Below are 19,199 nucleotides of genomic sequence, written 5' to 3'. Positions count from 1 at the left end.
TCTATGTATTTTCATGATAGCTGAAAGCAGACCAGAGCTCATCTTGAGTCCAGTGAAAAGTTGTAACTGTGACTTTGTTTTTTATTAAATCCTAGGATTAACCTTAAGCAGGACAACTGAAAGCTCTTTAGTTATGAAGCTTCTTCTTCCTTAACCACAGCAGGTAAGCAAGAGTTTTTGGTTTTATTTTTGTGTAATTATAGACCAGCTCTAGTGTTTGTGGTCTACCTCTTTTTGACTGAGAAGAGCAACTGGCCCTCCCACCCCTCTGCTACTTGATTCTAGAAGAGTCAAAGGCACTTTACAGAGTCTCTTCCTTCAAGATCCCTCCCCTCACAGTTTTAGTCAGGATTGTTTCTTGCCTTTTAGCATACAATCAGATCTTAAACATACAATATCTTCACTAGTCCTAGTGTCAAATTCCAGCAGATAGAGAGGAGGGGCCCTGGGAAGGAGGGATGCTTCTGCACATTGACAGGCACATGGACTTCAATGAGATCCACTAAGTCCACGGTACTGAAAGGAACCTGACCTAAATATCAGAAAAGAAACTTGATTGAGAACCATTTCTTTTTTTGGGGGAATGAGAAATAAAAATCTAATTTCAGACAATTGGGCCTATTTTGACTCACTTTTTAAAGTCTTGTGTTTTCCTTTTAATGCAGGGCAGGTCTAAAAGACACAGCAAAAATGTTTCATTTGGAAAATAGCAAAAGGACCTGTTTCAGGATTTCCAAAGCAAACTCTCACTGTGGAGAAGGTCAAAGTGAAACATCTGTCAGTCTCCTAATCTCTTCCTCTCCCACTGAATAATAGAGCTGATGGGAAGGTACAGTTCATCAAGAAAAGGAAATTCTCCCCTTCTCTTCAGTATTTTCTGAAAACCAGGCCATCACACTAAAGAGCCTTATTTGCAGATTTAGTGGGAAATGTGCCTAAACCAGAAAAGAAGAAAAATTCCATGGGAATCAGCTTCCAAGTCAAACAGTTTCTGTAGGTCTGTGTTTGAAATCTTCCCTCTGGAAGCCTAACTTCATGCATTAACTAATTCAGATTCTGGTCTTATTAAAACAGCATGACAAGGAAAAAACAGTCAGACAACTCCCTGTAACTATTATAATGTAAATTAATTCTAGTACTGTAAACACTTGAGGGGTTTCTTTTAACAGAAACACTGATAAAAGAAAAAGAAATGCCTACAATTAGTAAGCAGCTTTTTTTCTAAAAAAAGGTGATTTTATTGAGTTTTAATATACAGCTTTAATATGTTAGGGTAATCATACAAGATCTCTCTTGTGTTCAATTTACACATTACAATACAGACGTGAGCTAAAAATCTTTTGTTTTAATGTACAAAAGGAATCCAATGTTGTCCACTAGCAGCTTTGAACTTGGCAAGAAAGGTTCTAAAGACTTTTAAGTGCAGTAACAACCATACAGAATACAAAATGAATATAAGGACTTTTCGCCAAGGCATATAAACATTTGAAAACAAATGGTGCCTGCTCCACAGGGCAGACAACTAGCAAATTAAAAAGTCACTGACCAATGTTCCAGAGAAGGAGGAGCATTACCCTGTGTAACAGGTCTTATAAAATGGCCTAAGAATATCTGTATCATAGAATTTGTACTGATCAGAAAAAAGGTCTGAAAAGAAACAGTAGGCAAGGAACTGAACAATCAAAAAATGACATAGTAATATAAAATATTTCCATCACTATTTAAATGCCAAATTAATCAAGCAATAGTAAAAAAAAAAAAAAAAAAAAACCAAACCAAAAAACCGAAGCTCTTCTGTTTAAAATAACAGCACTGTTTCTGCTTATTTTCAAAGATATTTTTTTCTTATGAACACACTATATACTTGATTGTTTCTTTCATAAAGAGCAATGTGTCCATTTGGTCTGTCACTTCAGTGAAGCTGATACACAATCAGCCCATCATGTCTCACCTTTGACACATTTTAATGCTTTTCTCTCCTTACGTTTGTACTCCGGTGCCTTCTCTTCTCAAGTTAAATACTTTTCTTCCTTTTCTTTATACAGTGCAGGGTATATGGGCTTTAGGTACAGAGATTTTCCTCTACTCCAGTTCACTGTCTAGTTCTGAGTTCAGTGGTGTGCAGTAGTTTGGCTTGTCTGAAGGTACATATCCTGGGAGACACAAACACTTGTAGGAACCTTCCGTGTTAATGCATTTGGCATTCTTGCAGAGAGACATCCTGTTGTTCAGCTCATTGCACTCATTTACATCTGCAAAAAGGGGACATCAAAAGACACTTAAGTCTGGTGCACAGGTAAAACTCGCTTATTTCCAGCATTGTCAGAGTAGAACATGTTGCATGAATACACTGCAAACTTTTATTTTCAGTTCAGATCAGGTGGAATTAGGCTGCGTCAAAAGCTGTAACAGATGTGTTTGGAAGAGGTAGAAGTTATTATAGGAAATCAATAGTGTATTAAATGACCTTAAACTGTTGAATTACAAAGTCCAAATTCAGCCTAAGCTGCAAACCAAAAATTTAATAACTTACAGGCTTTTACCTGATGACTGAAAAGTGGCTTCTAAGGAAGAAGCTTCAAGTTCTTAGTATAATATCTGTATTTTAAAAACATCAAATACTTCAGGAGCTGTTGGTGTTGTCGACTAAATAGTTGTGAGCAGCAAACTGCCTGCACTCAATATTGTGCAGCATTGGCCTGCAATACACTGGAGAGACATCTTTTCTTGCTAAGGAGGCCAACCTGCCATGAAGTCCTAAAGGTGACAAGGTACAGCTGGGGGACCTCAGTATAGACCTTAAACTGGAATACCCATGCACAACAGTCTCTACTTGGCTTCTACACTGAAGGTGTTGTTTTGCTTCATCTTCTCACTGACACTTGCTGTTCTCATGTTTTGTGTTAATCTAAGAGAATCGTTAGGTGTCTTGGCTAGTAGCTGTGCAGATATACTAGTGTGAGAGAGAGGAATAGTTGATTCTGCTGACTGTTGAAATCAGTGAGACGCAGGGGCTGAACCCCACTAAGTGTTTATCTGCATATTTAGGTGATTCAACTGCTCTCAAAATCTGCTCCTAGAATTACTGTTCTACTCTTGGATCCACTTCCATCTTGTCAGCTCACTAAAGCCTTTGAAAAACATTTGTTCCATATATTAGTGTGAAATTATTGATAGAAGTTTAAGCTTCATTACACAAATGTGTGTCTGCTCATTCTAGGCTCTTAATTGAACGCAGCTGTAATGACCAAGATGAACTGAGGAACACCAACATAGTTAACAACATTCAGTGGCCTTTGCAGTAAATCAAAGTTGGCATCTTTAATACAATTCAGGTGATCATCTCTAACCCCTTTGTTCCAGACTAACAGGAAGAGATGAAGTAATATGCCGTCCTCACCAACACAAGTCATTTTGGCCATGTCCAGGTGATAACCGTCAAAGCAGTCACAGGTGTAGCCTTCCTGGACTCTTACACATCGGCCATTTTCACATCCATTCAGAATACCACATTCCTCTGCTTGTAACTCCTCAAAGCTGTTCAGAAAACCTGGGTGGAGAAAGAATTCCAAACAAGTAAGTTACAGAGCTGTTGCATCGGTGTACTCAAATGTATAGTGAGAGTCTGAAATTCTCTCAGAAGTTTGCTGGAATGTGACTTGACTTTGCAGAAAATAGGTCAGCTTTAGCAGATCTGGAACATCTGGAATTTTACATGCACTAGAAAAGTTATGTGATATATTTCAAGATGAAAACTGAATAGCTTTGTGAGCTCTAAAGTTTTTTTAATTTGTGTTAAAAAATTTTGTGGTGTTTTTTTTTTTTGTAAAGGAAACTGCATAATTTAACAGTATATTTTTTTAAAGGATAAATCAGTGTTTTCTAAATACTACTTTTATTTGAATTGTTATGTGCGTCAACTTTACAGAAGCAAAGGTAAGAAGTGATAGCGCAGTTTGGGGTAGAAGTTCCTTAAAATAGTATTCTGGAAAATAAGGTGTGCATGTGTGGCGGGGGAAGAGGATGCATTTTAATTCATCTAGAAGAAAACATAATAAAAAAATATCTTAACTGCCTTATAGGAAAGTAAGAAGAAATCAGAGACTGCTTTCCTGTTGTGGTTTTGGTTAACAACCCTTTGGCTTGTACTTCAGCAACCGGTGCCAGTACAAATACCCATAATCTACCAACTGCTCCTTGTCATAATTCTAGAAGGTGAGTAGTCAAAGCTAAAGGGTTGTCTTTGTATTCAGTGGTTTGTACAGTGCTTTTGTGCTCCCGATCTTAGGGCTTTTTTGACAGTTGTGCTTTCCGTATGTGTAACATACGGAAGAGTTATTTGACCTTTTTACATCTTCTGAGATTCTCTCTAGGACTGAATTGCGCCTGTTAGTCCTGCACAAGTATTTTCACTAGCTTTCTATTTGAGTAGCAGTGATGTAACAGGACTGCAGATGGCAGCCCATCACATCAAAAAGACTTTTGAGGAAAAAGCTGAGAACATTTGAGAGTTGTATTTACCAGCATAATGAATATAGAGAATAGAAATGGAGGGGAAATTCCGTTGTGTGGAATGGAATAGGATAAGTCTCATCTGCCCCACAACATATAATTAATATAGCAGCTCTACAGAGAAACCATTTGTTTATCTAAAACCTTTTTACTGATTTATGTTGCAACAGTTGTGATACGTAGGTTTGCAAAGCTACCTAGGAATATTAATTTCTCCCTTGTGCTTGTTCTCTTCTCTGTTTATGTTTGCATCATCCTGTCTTGGTTCCTACTCTGCCCTTTCTGTATCATCCTCCATTTAACTTCTGTACTCTCATTTCCACTCCCCCTTGCTTTGACAACATACATTGCTTCTATCCTGGATTCTTCTCTAGCATGGTGGGATCCTTAGTAAGGATTGTGCTGGTTAGTCACACATTGAATAAATTCTGGGCACACTGAACTCAATGAGACACAAGTACTTGCTGACATATGGCACATCTTAAGAACATACATAATACCTAGGATGTACACAAGTGTACATGAAGTGGGAAACATTACAATCTTTTCCACAAACCTAGTAAATCACATCTCAGTGCAATAGTACTGAGGATACTGAGCAGACTGTCATGGTGTGTGGGAACAACATAGTAAGAAACCTGACCAAGTTTCATTATGTTCTCAGGTCCTCTAATAGAGCTCACAAAGGGCTCGCAAGGGTCCTATAAGGCGTAGAACTTTGCTAATTTAGAAAACAAACAGTGCCAAGAAAGGGAAAGGTCTCCTCCCCCAAATACACAGATATTTTTTTAAATAAAGGCATCATTTATTTGACATATAGTATATGTGTGTACACGGACATATGTACAGACATATAGACATATATTTTCTCTACCTCTCTCTCATAAATACAGTATGTTGTAATTTTAACTAGCAAAAACCAAAATGTTTATCACTCACAGCAAGTTCTACTTCACAAAATAATCTAGTTCAAAACAGTTGGATGGGATCTGGGTTGTAATTCTGTACGTGTATTTGCCATAAAAAAAAAAAAGCAATCTTCCTAGGCTTTCCATTGTGTTTAATTGAAATGTCACACAGACAAAAACTACCAAACATGAATACTCCGTACTGTTCAATTAAAATCACCTGGATACAAAGAAGTAAGACATTTTACAATCCTGTGTAGAGATAGAAGTTCATTTAGATGCTAAATAGAAATGAACTTAACCTGATTTGCATAGATCTGTGTAAATGTATGAAGTGCCATGTGCACAAGAAGTGCACATCACCCTTCTAATAGTGTGCTGTAATCTTCCTGCCTTGTTTTGATCTGTTACTGTTACTTCAAAAATAACTCCTTGTACAGGAGAAGCACTTTGGGAAAGAGCACAGTGGCAACTTGTAGGCCGTATGTATAAAGCACAGAAAGTTACCAGTTCCTTCTGATACCTCCACTTTTCTTCTCTAAAACTGTGACAAAATATACTGAACCTGTACAGAGTGGTTGATTTTGAAGAAGATGCTGAGAGCTGTAAGCACTCCTCTCCCCCAAGTCTTATCAGTGAGCTGGGCCAGACCCACAAAGAACCCTGGTATTCCTCAAGTACAACTGAGATGCTGTATACAATCCCTCACACCCTGCTTGGCAAGCCGTTCCATCAAGCCTGAAGGCTATATGCATGCACCATACTGTGCTGTACATTTTCTCTGCTGAGAACGACTTGCATCCTCTCCCTTTCCCCTATATAAATTCTGCTGGAAAAATCATGGAAAGCTGGCATGAAGGGATTTTTTTTTTTCTTTTAAATGGAAGAAATCTGTCCCATGCTCCAAAGGAAAATCAATTTGTGAGAAGGAAAGCTGGCAGTCCTTTCAACCTTTAGCTGTAAATCTGTTGGTAAATACAAATCTAGTACACTTGGCACAAACTATTTCGCTATATTAAAAATCAATATTGTACTCTGAGCCCAGCTGGACTCTTATACAACACTGGCTCTCGAACCAGAACACCTGACTGAAAGCTAGTGTCATAGGAATTACAAAAACACAAGTAGGCCACAATTACTCAGAAGCAAACAGAAGAATGAAGCCAGCTACAGGGAAATAATCCAAGTTACAACCCTCATTTCAAGTATTTTACATAACAGAGAAACTTGCTTACGGTCTTCAACGAAATATGGATTAGTTTCTGGAGTGTAGTGCTCCTCAAAGTCAACCAAAGCATCTTGTCCATATGGCCGTCGAGATCCTGGAACAGGAATGTTGCACAGCTGGGCATAATCCTCTAAGGGGAGAAAGAAAATAGGATATAAACCTAATCACACTTGTAACACAGGCTGCATTACATTAGTCCCAGTGAGCTGTGGTTCATATTAGCTGGAAATAAACTTATCTTCCTAGAAACACTATAAATCTGCAATTTCCACAAAGCATTCTCTGTTCAAGAAGAATGTAATTAAAATGTTAATGAGCCAAATACAGATTATTAAGTCATAATAGGGATAACACCAGGGATCGATTTGAGTCAATAACAAAAAGTTATGAGTCGGGTTCTTCTGGCCTGCATGGGAAGCAAGAGCAGAGGGATGCTGTGTATCCCACTGCCAATGCACCCCTCTCCAGGGCCATCTATGGTTACACTCATTCTGGTGGAACAAAGGCTATCCCAGACCATGGCGACTGATAGAAGAAGCCACCTCAAAGACAGCAAAGGGGAGCAATCAGGGCCATATTTCTGGCACTGTCAGCCAACCTGCAGAAATCACAGAATGAAAAATCCTTCTAAAATAGCCCATGCTCATTCGCAAACTGTATCTTCACACCACAGGCTTAAGAACAAGTGCTGTTCAAAGTCTCCTTGGCTGTGCACCTCCAAGGGCAAGGGGAGATGAACAGGAAAAATAGTTATGCTCTGATTTTCTGCCTCTCCAATAGCTAGACTACACAAGTTGAAGTAGACCAAAGCAACTCTTCATTTTAGGTGTCAGAGCCCATAGCTGAAATGCTGATGCAGAGTTTGATTTTTTTAATCTGATTTATTGTGTCAGCTCTGTTGCCATTACAATTTACTAAAATATATACAAGACAATTTATTTGAAAACAGAAACATTGTTAAAAAACAGCAATCCAGGTGTTCCTTCAGTGTTGCTACAGACTATTTAGCATCTGTTTCTGTGAAGATTGCCTGGTGTTCTGAGAATCAGGCAGAGTAAGGACGGGAAAGAAAACCACCAAAAGAGAGAGAGGAAAAAAAGCCCTAAGCAGATACAAGATCCAAGAATTGCAGATGGTTACAGAGCCAGAAACCTCATGCTGTGTAGAACTGTCCCAGACAGCAAACAGTTGGATAAATCCAGACTGCCTTTAGACAGCGCAGAGCACAGCTCCACTTGCTGCCCAGCACAGTTATTTTATTTTCACAGGTAGTATCTCCTCTACCCGGAACAATTTTATTTTGTACTGAAAACAACAAAGTGTTCAAGAAGTGTGTTTGAATTCTGTGGTCAACAACTTGGCTCTTTGAGAGCATAAAGACTGTACGGTACAGGCAAAGCTTGTCTGTGCACATCCAGAACTGTCATGGGTACCAGCCCGAGTCTGCAGAATGAACTCCCCAGAAAGCTTACAAATCATTGTGTGACCCCCTTCTGCTGCAAGCTCAAGGAGATTTCCTCCAATGTGCATCCTCCAGAATACGTGTATATACAGTAACAATTACATTCAAACAACCCTCTCCTTTCCTAGATGGAAAAGTACATTGCTTAAGAGAGACATCTCATGGCACATGAAACAAAGCCAGCGTGAGAAAATAAATGGCATACAGCAAATGTTGCATACATTCCTTAAAGCGCAGCTTCCCACTGAGATACTACAAAAATGACCATAGTTTTAAAAGCTGTCATAGGACCAGAAACACCCTATTCTTCCTTCCTCATCTATTCCAGATAACATCCACATATGGGGACAGCGAGGTTACCACCTCAGACTGATTCCTTCATTGATATGTACACAGAGAAAAGCTGTGCAGAAGTGTAAAAGCACTTTCTCACAGATGCACACAAATGTTCTTGGCAAAGGAAATCTAAACTCTACTGCAAAATACTAATTCATCTGGCCTGTGCGGAAGAAACTACCATACAAAAGCAGTGAACAGCAAGGGGACAAGGCAAGCAGGTCTGAGGGATCACTACTTCTGCACAAATGTGATCTGATGGAAAGGACTGGACAGAACCTGGACTTTGGCTTCTTAGATTAGTCACCACTAATTTTACATTTAGTGATACCAGTAGTAGAAACAATGGTTTTCTTCTGAAAGGTGCAGTCAGAACATTTGAAAATCCATAGACATGGAGCTCTCATATACATGGGTTTGGTAGTTTGAAGATTGTGCAAGACTGTTTTATATTGTATGTTTGCCAATGCAAAGTTGGTTATTATCTAAAGAAGAATAAAGAAATGTTGACAATAGAAACCTGTTTCCTGCCACACTGGTCCCTTGCCAGTCCAGTTCTGGATGTCTGCATTTTTAGGTCTCATTATAAGTAAATTAGTGACTACAGAATGATTAAGAGCGTTTTATGGCATACTGTGAACTTGGTATTTGTTACAAGGAGTTGTGACTATATCAAAGTCTTCTACAAGGCTATACATACAAATGTAATAATCTATTAACCGCTAAGTCTATTATGCTCAATTAACCATTTGTTAATACTAGTATTTTAATAATAGATACATTATGTATATATATAGCTTTAACACAAAAGATGACAGAACATTTATATAGTCTTAAGTCACTTTAGAATGCATACACCTATCCTCCTTATATATAATTTATATAATTGTTTTGATATATACTGTGATAATTTGGAATTACCTATAATACTCTCTTAATATTGCACATTCTATTTAGTTGTCCAAGTAGTGTAGACCTTATCTCTTGTCTTTTCTAATGCAACAGCAACCCACCTAAGAAACCAACAGTAGAAATTCAGGACCAATAACAATGGCAAGTTATCTGTGCCACCTTACTGAGCTTGTCTTCCCGCCCCCCCCCCCCGGAAAGAAAAAGGTGGATAGAGAGGAAAGTACAAGGACTGAAAGGTAGCCAGGGGCGGCCACATTCTGGAAAGGTCATGAGAACCAGCATTTTGAAATGAGGTAAACTAGAGACTTGGATGCCCAAGAAAAATGAACCCATCAGAGTCTCCCCTCTGGAGGAAAGAACAAGTTACAACAAGACAGATGCGTATGTACAGTTTCTGTTGTTTTAAACTTTTCCCCTTGCTATGCTATGTTCCTACAGTTCAAATTAAAAATACTGTAATTCAGGCCACTGTGCTGTGTGCTGGTCATAGTTTTCCAGGGAAGGGAACTAAATGAACAGAATGTAAGATTTGTGGGTAAAAGCATGACTGGCGCACAGGGAGTTGCAGCAAGTATACAAATAAGGGAACAGCATGATGTCGGCCTAGGGAGTTGACAGTAGGAGACTTAGACCAAGAAGGCAGTAAGGGTGCAGAAAATAAGGGAAGATGTGTAACTACCCCTGAATGACAAAAACATTTAGTTGTCATAGAAATTCATGCTCACTTTCAAAGTAATCTTTCAGGTAAAGTAAAAAAACCAACCAGCTAATTTTCTGTAATTCACAATTAATGATACAACCTTTTTCTGTAGGGATTTATTTTCTCTGCTTGCTCATCTGCTGGCTGTGATCAGGGCAATACAACTGCAGTTCAAAAGGAAAAAAAGACTTGTGTTTTTAATATACATTGCTTCATGTGTTTCTAAGTTTTTCTCATAAATTGCAAATGAAGCATTGAGGCAGCTTGTTGTATAACTTAGGATAGCTACTATAAAAGGAAGCTGATGTATGCTTCCAAAAATGTAAAGGACATTTTTTAAGTCGGATGTGTGCATATAAAACAAGTGTGTTAGGGGATTACAGCCAGATGCACATGTGTACTGGCACAGACGTTAGCCATAATTGGTGATGAAAGCTAGGCTGGGAGAGACAATGCGACATAAATTGGATGGACTGACTGGCTTTTAGGTGCTTGTTAGCACAACTGCAGCCGTGCAAATGTGCATCTAATTTTCATATACAGTTGTAACTGTGCAAGCCTGTGTGGGCCTTACTTGTACCTGGAGGCCTAAAAGTCCTAAATTCTCTAGTCAGAAAAAATCTTCCATATTTCATGTATTTAAAGCAAAACATATAAAAATGCTTTTCCTGACATAACCATGAAACAACTGCACCACAGCCAATCCTAGCTCCTGTCCATAAAGCAAGCTTTTCTGTTCCAGCTCCCCAGAATTGTCACTATCACACACACAAAAAAAGAGCCAAAGCTATCAACACCAAGGCAGTTCCTTCGAATTACTTAAGATTGCAACAGTTTTACCATGGAAGAAATCACTAGAGAGAATGACAAAGCCAGGAAAGCATTTATTACATGTAATATATGTCCCTTTACAACCAGAGGTTCTGGACATCAGTCTGAATTGGTTACGTTTATGCTCGCTCAGGAGATTGCATCATCTGTGAACCAAAGCTGTACTCTATGTTTATTTAGATTGTGCCATTTAACAATTTAAATTATTTCATTGACTTCTTCCATTAACAAATGCTGAGGTTTGTGGTAGACAGCATTCACATATATTCTACAACTTTGGGTGCTAAAGAATAAGGGAATGATACCAGTCTTAAAGGTTTTTTTTCACAAGTTATAAAGGATATGAATATCCTCACATGGAGATACTCTAAATGAAATGGCTGAGGAAGAGCTCAGTGGATGTAAAGCTCTTGTTAGAATTTAAGCAATTGCCTTTTTTTTGGTTTCAAAACCTCTCAGTAGTCACCTTTTGTTCCTCAACTAATGCTGCTCAAATTTCCTTAAACAATCTTCTTTCTTCTACCGCTTGAGGTAGATTGTTAGAAGTTGTAGTAAGAGTTAGGTTTTTTCTGCCACAACTTTGCAAATGGCTTTTTGACTCCTTGCTGACTCCCCTATATACTTGGAATGTGAGGTTCCATGAGGAAAACCCTTCCAAGGCTATTTTGCATGTCTCTTCTAAACTTTGGAAAAAACACTGAAAATCTTCAACAACAGAAGTGGAAGCAGCCAAAAATCTGCACAACCGAGCATAAGACTTTGAATATTCAAGGCACAATCACTAATATTTTTAGCCCAAAAGATAATCAGTTTGTCCGTCCAGTGTCCTTACGAGAAAGGAAGGAGGCACAATGCCATCCTAAACGGAAAGACAAAACAATAGTTTCCAGAAAGGAAACCAGTGCCTCCCTGCTGATCTTTACTATTTCAAAAGAGGACAGATGGAAACTCATCCTTTACACACATCACTATTCACTGTACTTCCAGATCTTCATGAGTGACATTACCCAGAACTTGAAGGGAACACCATGTTCTTGTAATACAGAAGCTCAGCCCAGAACTAACTCATCATATTTACAAAGGATACAAAGCAACAAAATCGCAATCCAGTCTGTTCTGCCAGAAAGGGTAGAATTCAAAACCTACATGTAGGCATCTCCAAGGGTCTGCACCTGAAATAGTCATCCAGTGTCCATTTTTAGTTCATGGAAAGATATAACCACTTTTAGGACATCATCTCATACTGAAGTAGATGTCTAGAACAAGTCAGAAGGAATCTAATGCTCAGGGTGTCTATTTCTCTGCCCTGATGGAAGGGGAAACTGGTAGGACCAGCACGGACATGGGTTTCTGTATAAAAAAAAACCCAATGTGAAATTGGCCAAGAGAAATCACCCAGATGATTCCTGTTACCCACTACCCTCAGTGTTCTCCTAGACTGGGCTTTGCAAATGCTAAGATGGAGACAAAGAGAAACTTCAAGCACAACATAAATCTTCTGCAGTTCTTTATGTGACTCCAAGTCTCACAGAACATCTGTAACATGTACTGACTGAAGTTCTACCATTGACCTTTCTGCAGAACTTCTAAACATAAAGTGGTTCCATAAAACCCCCCAAACTACTAGAATTTAAAACTTACAATAAAAAAAGGTATGTATAAGGTTACGCAAATAAGCAAGCTGATAAACTGAATGCTGATGTCCTTTACAGTTGCTTAAGAAGGTGTTTGTGACATTATCTTAGTAGACAAACTACCACCAAGTTCCTAGTTGTAGGTGTAGCAATATACCCCCACCCACAGTAAGCAGTTAGTAAAACATTTGTTAAAACTGCAGAGTCCCAGTCCTACCTTCCCCCCTTTTTCTGTATTAAAATGTCTCCAGGCAGCCAGCTACAGAAGGAGAAAGCACCCTCCTTAAAAGGCTGGCATATCATTAGTTCAGGGGTGCATAAGTCCACTTCTGTAGCATCCTAAGGTGTTCCCAAAGCAAAGGTGGTACGGCACTGCACCAACAAACTCCAAGATCATTTTACAAATATAAAAATAGGCAGTTTCCCTAACTTAAACGCTGATTCCAGCACACCAACTTGCTCAACATTTTCTAGCTGTTACTTCTGTCTCCTCCCTTCCAATTTCCTGTACCCTGTAACAATACACCTTGTCTAAAATCCACTCCAGTCCCATAAGGGTCTCACAGGAGTTTCTGGAGGCTCAGCAGGTTTATAATTCAGGTGCTACATGTTCAGGTTAACATGAGGTGTATATGGCCTTATTTTAGATTTCAGAATTTTTTAGTCTTGGCCAGTTGCTCTGTTTCCTGGCATGGATGACCCAGCTGCTAAACCCATTGGTGCCTGTCCTGCTGCCAGTTACTAGAGCACAGACTCTGGATGGAGACAGTTAGGTCTTAGGGCACTAACAAAAAATTGACCAAGGAAGCAGAACTTCTGAAGGTAGGTCATCCAACAGATTTCTCTGTGTGTGTGTGCAATGAAAAAAGGAAGTTTTGTTTTTCTTATCTAAAACAAAAGTATCCAATTTTCTAATTTTCCTCAATTGGTCAATTATTACAGGTTGCAAATGGCAAACCTCAAATAATACAGAGGTTTCTTAAGGATCATTACTAAACATTCTTTGGGCAAGTACAGCCTAACACTACAATGAGCCCAGAGAAAATACGTTACACTAGTTCACATTTTGGTATTGGATGCAATGTGTGAAAGCCTTTAGCTGTAATACGAAGATACCATAAGATCATATTATTAGAACCAATGTAATTGAAAGTAATCTGTCTTTGCTTCCTTCGTTTAATGACAAGAAGGCCTGCCTCACAGAATTGTTTGTACAAGTGAGATGTACTCAATCACTTCACTACAGTTCATGTTTGCAGTATTTTGATCAGGACTTTGAACTAGTATTTTGAGTTTGCTCCTTAATGTTGTCATCAAAATACTTACCAGTCTTACTGTTGTTAAGATGTTGCTGTTCAGTTGCAGTATTTCAACAACCGCTACTTATTTTTGTCTTGAGCTTTAAATGCTTAGTGTCGTTTTCAGCAGGGTTTGTTTGATCAAGTACCCATTAGTAGTTTTTAGAAATCTTAGCAACTATGTAAATTTTATATTCATGCTGGTGAAAGACTGGGTTTCTTTTTCATTTGTATGAATAAATTCTTATAGAAGTTCTCGCTTTTCCCACTGGTTTTATGCTGGATGCTACTCAAACAGGACATTTAAATCTTGTCAGCTTTCAAGACAAGCTGGGACACGGAAGTTAGAGGTTATCTTTATTAAAGTGTGTATTTGTTTTAGGAGGGACTTGCAAATGTATCACTTCCAGTAGTAAGCCTGTACTTCCTTCTTTCTAAGTGCAGCATCTAGATCGTCAAAGACAAGGGGAGTATAAACAAGGTAAAAGGAAACCATAGAACAGTAAACGATCCCTTCTATGATCCAACCCATATCACGGTGAAAGTCTTCTGGTGATAACACTTTTCACATCCCCAAGTCTTCTGTAACATGTGTTACAAATCTTCAGAATGCCCCTAACTTGGGAAATAAGCAAACAGCTTCAGTAGTAAATCTGGCCAACACAATACACAAGTATTTAAAAATGGAGAAATTCCAGGTTCCCCAGCCAGGACTTGAACCTGTGACCTGCTGGCCCAGAGGTGTGAAAGCACTCTCTTGAGCCAATGATATCACGTTAAGTGCTACAAACTGAAGATATGTCAAATGAATCATTTATTCAGTTCAGTCAGCTTTAAATTTTTCTTGGTAAATGTTCCTGAAAACAGAGAAAGGCTTCCAGGTTGCTGTGTGGGTGTGTGCCTATGTGTGCAAGGACAAATGAGCATATACCACCTCCACTGAGAAAATAAACTTGTATGTTTGTTCTGACGTAATAAAGATTCAATATGCTTTTAATTTTTTTAACTATGTCCCAATCTATAAGGATGATTTAAAGTATTTGAGATCAAAGTATGCCTTGTAGTTTCAGTTAAAGCAGATGCTTTTCAATGCATATTAAACTTCACATAAAAAATATCTTATGTCTGGAGGGAGGAAGATTTTATGACCCAACATAACGCTCTTCAGCTTTGACTGAGGGTCATCCAAGTGATCTCTAGCATGTTACCCATCAGGAACCTCCTTGTCATTTTTTTAATGTATTTCTCAAGTTTCTTGAGAGAGTTAATTGGGATCTGCACCTCGCTGTTCTTGCAGGATTGCTGCTCCAGAATCCTGTGATCCTAATGGTCAAAATCTATGTAATTTCAAGCCTAAATATGTTCAGACTGAACTTGTTCCAATTTTTTCCTAACGTCAGCACTGTTGTTTACTTTAAATCTTGTGGGAATCCCCCATGATTATGCTGTAGCGGAGAGTCTTACCATTTGCAGCCTTTGTTCTGCATCTAGGCTTGCCTTCTTTCATCTTCCCTTTTAAGTCAGGTCCTCCATTCCCTGACCAGCTTGGGACTCTTTCTCTGTTCCTTTTCAGATTTATCCTGCTTTAAATGTCACTCACTAGAAATCTTCAGAAGCAACTCTTGTACTTCCCTGAACTATCTCTACCAGGAACAGCTTTCCTTGCTTTTCTCTGGATTGCATGCTTGCATGACACAGACAGGTCACTGTCAGCACGAGATGAACTTTGTACAAAGAAAAACTCCTTTATCCTGCTCTGTCTTTCCACCTGAGGAGCTCCAGGTCATAGCAACAATTCTTGGTATTAGCTATTGCGCTGTATTTTATTTACTATTAAATCTCATTCCATTGTACTTGTTATTCTAGCAGGTGTAGTAATTCAGTACCTGGGAATGTCCTTCTATAAGATTTGTTCCAACAAAGACATTTCAGAGATTTCCATATCTTATAAAGCAAAATGCTGCCATGCCCTGTTTTTCTTCTTCAGTCTCTTTCTGGCGTAAGCATCAGCCAGCAGTTACTCCAGCCAACATCATCAAAATCGGGCACTTTTTTCAGTTGCTGCACTTCCAAAGCAAACTCAAACAAGTAAAGATATATAAGAACAGGTTCAGGGACCTTGCAAGTAAATTACAAGAACATAAAATCCAAGCACACACAAGCAACCACATTAATGCTTCACTGAGCTTCTCTACGTAGTTTTAACTCCAGGGTCCTTGCTACAAGTAAAACATGTCCTGCTGTAGCCACAACATTATGGTTAGAGTAACGCAGGCCCAAGTAAAAAATCCAGGTGTGATCAGAATAGAACGCTTTACTAATGTAGCATGGTATTCCTACATGGAAAACCATGTTACTGAAAGACACATTTGTAGTAAGAAAGCTGCATCCAAACTAGAACTTGGAATAGTTTATATGGGGGGAAGAAGTTAGTGTAGTACCAGACTGTGTACACCAGGGCTAATGTATCTCAGGCACAGCGTGACAAATACCTGTGCAGCTTCCACTGGTCTCTTCTCAAGTCCACAGTCCCCTGAAATAAGCCTGTGTGTCATGACAGCATCTCTCTCTACATCCATTTAGCTTTTGTAGTCACCACAAGAAGCAGCTTCTACCTGAAATGTCTTGGAACAATGTCTAATTTCTAAAGGTGTAAACAAAATACAATCTTTTAAAGATAGGACTGTCAGTCAATTTTCTTTAACATCAAGTTATACTCCCTGGAAATTCTTCAGTCTTTATGGTACTCAGTTCCCCTTATCTATCTTAAATTGCTCATCTATACATTTCGTAATATCTGAGCATATAGCCATACAATAACAACTCATTCTTTGATATGTTTAGTGAGTCTAAACCACGACTTACCAGATCCTTATCAAGCAAACACATCTAATTGCAGCCAGCTTGGCAGAAAATCGCACTAAAAAATGCATCTGAATGTATAATACCAGCAAGAAAAATCCCAAACAGTTATGTGACCTGCTCATTATCTTGTGTGTGTGTGTGCACATGAACTGCACCTCTATCGTCATAGATGGTTAAGGAATTCTGCTATCCTTAAAATGCCCTCCCATGGTTTCCACTAAGGTTCTAAACTGTCAATCACTGATTGTTCCCCCTAAAGGAAACAGGTCCTCTAAATGCCAAAAAATAAAAGCAGCTACATTTGCAAAATCGACTGTAATGATTTCCCCTTAATTAATTAGAAAAATTTTGATTGTTCTTGAATGGTTAGGGGTTTTTTTTGTTTCTTATGTTATTAGCCCAAGTATTAAACTGGATGCAAGGGATTAAACTGATTAAGTATTTCAGATTTCATTCCAACAATTGACACGTGTGTTTCCTTACCTGACTCTTTCATAGGACACAACGCGCACTGCATGCCCCAGGCTTCCCCGTATAGGCAACAGCACTCAGTGTACGTAGTCTGCTTTCCAACCAGAGGTCGACTACAAACAAAATCATCACTTAGATGCTGCCAGCAAAGATCCTGGTAGACTTCAGTTTCTTCAGTTTGTTCTGATGGAGAAGACAGCATTAGATCATTATCACAGCACTGTTACTTAAAAATGATACTGGCATAATGCAGGATTTTCTAAACTTAGATTAGAAGAATAACCTAGCTTTGCAGACTTTGCTGAAAACAAATTTAAGCTTAGAAGTCATGACCATTTTTAAGTGCCTGAGGTGGCTCATCCCATAAGTGTTCAGCTTTGCAAAAATCTTAAAAGGTTCTGATTTGGCATTGTTAGGCCAGTTTAAAGGCACATTGGGTTGGACACCCAAGAAATAAAACTTCCTAAATCAGTAGTCATTGCTGAACGCTTCACACTGACTCTGCTCTCATGGAAGTTAAGAGATCTTGACAAAAACCAGTGTTAGGACAGAGGTGACTATTTGGGGAACTCCATCCACAGAATGAATCTTTAAAAGTTATTTTACTTTTCTTACATTGCCATCAGTGGCCTCTGAAAGAACTTTGACAGCTAGGGCCGAGCTGAACAAAAATTTGACATGGGCTCAACAGGAGACTGGACAAATACTTGGAAGAGAGTCCCATTAACCGAACAGACAAACTTCATCAGGCTCAGGAAATCCCCTGAGCTGAAAATAGCTGGAGGCTGGGAGAGTGCTGGGGAGGGTGAGTAGAAGTATTGTTTATCTGCTCTTCTGGTCCCCAGTCATCCACTTAAAGCTATTGTTAGAGACAGAATGCTGCTGCGAACTACTGTCACATTCTTATGAACTTTAACAAAAACATGCACTTTTGTCAAAGCTGGAATATTTCAGAGGCATACTAGTTCTGACAAAGATCTCAGAAGGAACAATTCCTAGTCCTAGCAATCTCTGATCACTGCTGATCGGAGGGAGGGAACTGTAAACTTAATCTTCCACTTGGAATATAAAAACCTCAGCACAATTGTTTTGTAAAGACATCTGCAAGGTTTTGATTTTGCTCCAACATAGAGTGCAAAATAAGCATTGTCAGAAACCAAGGTTCTGTTTTGTCTGTGCATATGTATTTACTGCATTTTTACATGATGCACTGGTGCATGGGTGAATACAGAATTGAAACCTAGCTCAAGAGTAAAACAGTGAGTTCTGAAAGTGCAAAGTTTATCGACATTTAGATAACTGTTCTACTAAGAACTTGCCAGAACATGCAGCGAAGAGCAAAAGTGGGTCTCTGCAACCAACTCCAAATTCTGCTGGCAGCAAAGGACCCAGCCTGTCCCCTCCTCATCTCTGTTAGGGAGGACATTGCCAGTAGTGATACAAGGCTTGAGCACTAAGTGCTGGGTGAGAAGATCATTGCTGTGTCAGCCCCAATGTCGCATGACAGAACACCCTTTGGGCCCTTGCATTGTCTTCACATCCTAGATGAACCCAAAGGACAATGCTGCTCGTGGTTTGTTTAACTGAAGACTGAACAACAGAAATGCTGTGGTTCTTTCAGTTTCAGGCAAGAGGATGACCACATAGTCCTCAAAAGTATCAGTGACTAAAGCAGGCATTCAGTCTGTATTCCCATTTCTTTTCACAGAAGCATCTTAGGAAAATTCATTGCAAGTTGCAGGGACCAGAGGTTTGGATTTATGGCTATATAGTGCCAATACTAATCAAACCCATTGTCACATTTCTTTCAAAGATGTGTGTGGCATAGACAAAGCTGTGCAGACTGCATAACGCTCTGGATTTCCAAGATGTTTCTAAGAATCTCATAATATTTAACATTTTTTTCTGACATCAGTGTCTACTGAAATTAACATACAAAAACCTTGCTTTAACAGTGACGCTGCAGCCAACAGCTTGAAAATATAAGCTTGATGTACCCTCGGTATTACAATTGAAAGCACAGATACAATTTCAGCTATTTC

The 19,199-nt window shown here is 38.9% G+C and overlaps 1 protein-coding gene and 1 long non-coding RNA gene across 8 annotated transcripts in view; one reads left to right on the top strand and one right to left on the bottom strand.

The window, feature by feature from the left end:
* LOC308071967 overlaps window positions 1-19,199 on the top strand; it is a 68,771-nt gene that overhangs the window by 26,242 nt on the left and 23,330 nt on the right. Inside the window, exons 2-3 of the long non-coding RNA XR_013931399.1 lie at window positions 96-163; window positions 4,083-4,215. This is a non-coding gene — a long non-coding RNA (uncharacterized lncRNA). The remainder of the gene's footprint in view (window positions 1-95; window positions 164-4,082; window positions 4,216-19,199) is intronic.
* Window positions 1,236-19,199, bottom strand: part of LTBP1 (latent transforming growth factor beta binding protein 1) — a 196,637-nt gene continuing 178,673 nt past the window's right edge. For all 7 annotated transcript variants that reach the window (XM_080408153.1, XM_080408152.1, XM_080408151.1 and 4 more), the window contains 4 exons: window positions 17,170-17,340; window positions 6,656-6,778; window positions 3,401-3,550; window positions 1,236-2,252 (listed from right to left, as the gene is read on the bottom strand). In XM_080408153.1, coding sequence (XP_080264279.1) covers window positions 2,083-2,252; window positions 3,401-3,550; window positions 6,656-6,778; window positions 17,170-17,340 — 614 coding nt within the window. In that variant the 3' untranslated portion in view covers window positions 1,236-2,082. The remainder of the gene's footprint in view (window positions 2,253-3,400; window positions 3,551-6,655; window positions 6,779-17,169; window positions 17,341-19,199) is intronic.

The sequence above is a fragment of the Falco punctatus genome (assembly GCF_963210335.1).
Source record: "Falco punctatus genome assembly, chromosome: 12".
Classification (NCBI taxonomy): Eukaryota; Metazoa; Chordata; class Aves; order Falconiformes; family Falconidae; genus Falco; species Falco punctatus.
This window is presented reverse-complemented; position numbering and strand designations above follow the sequence as displayed.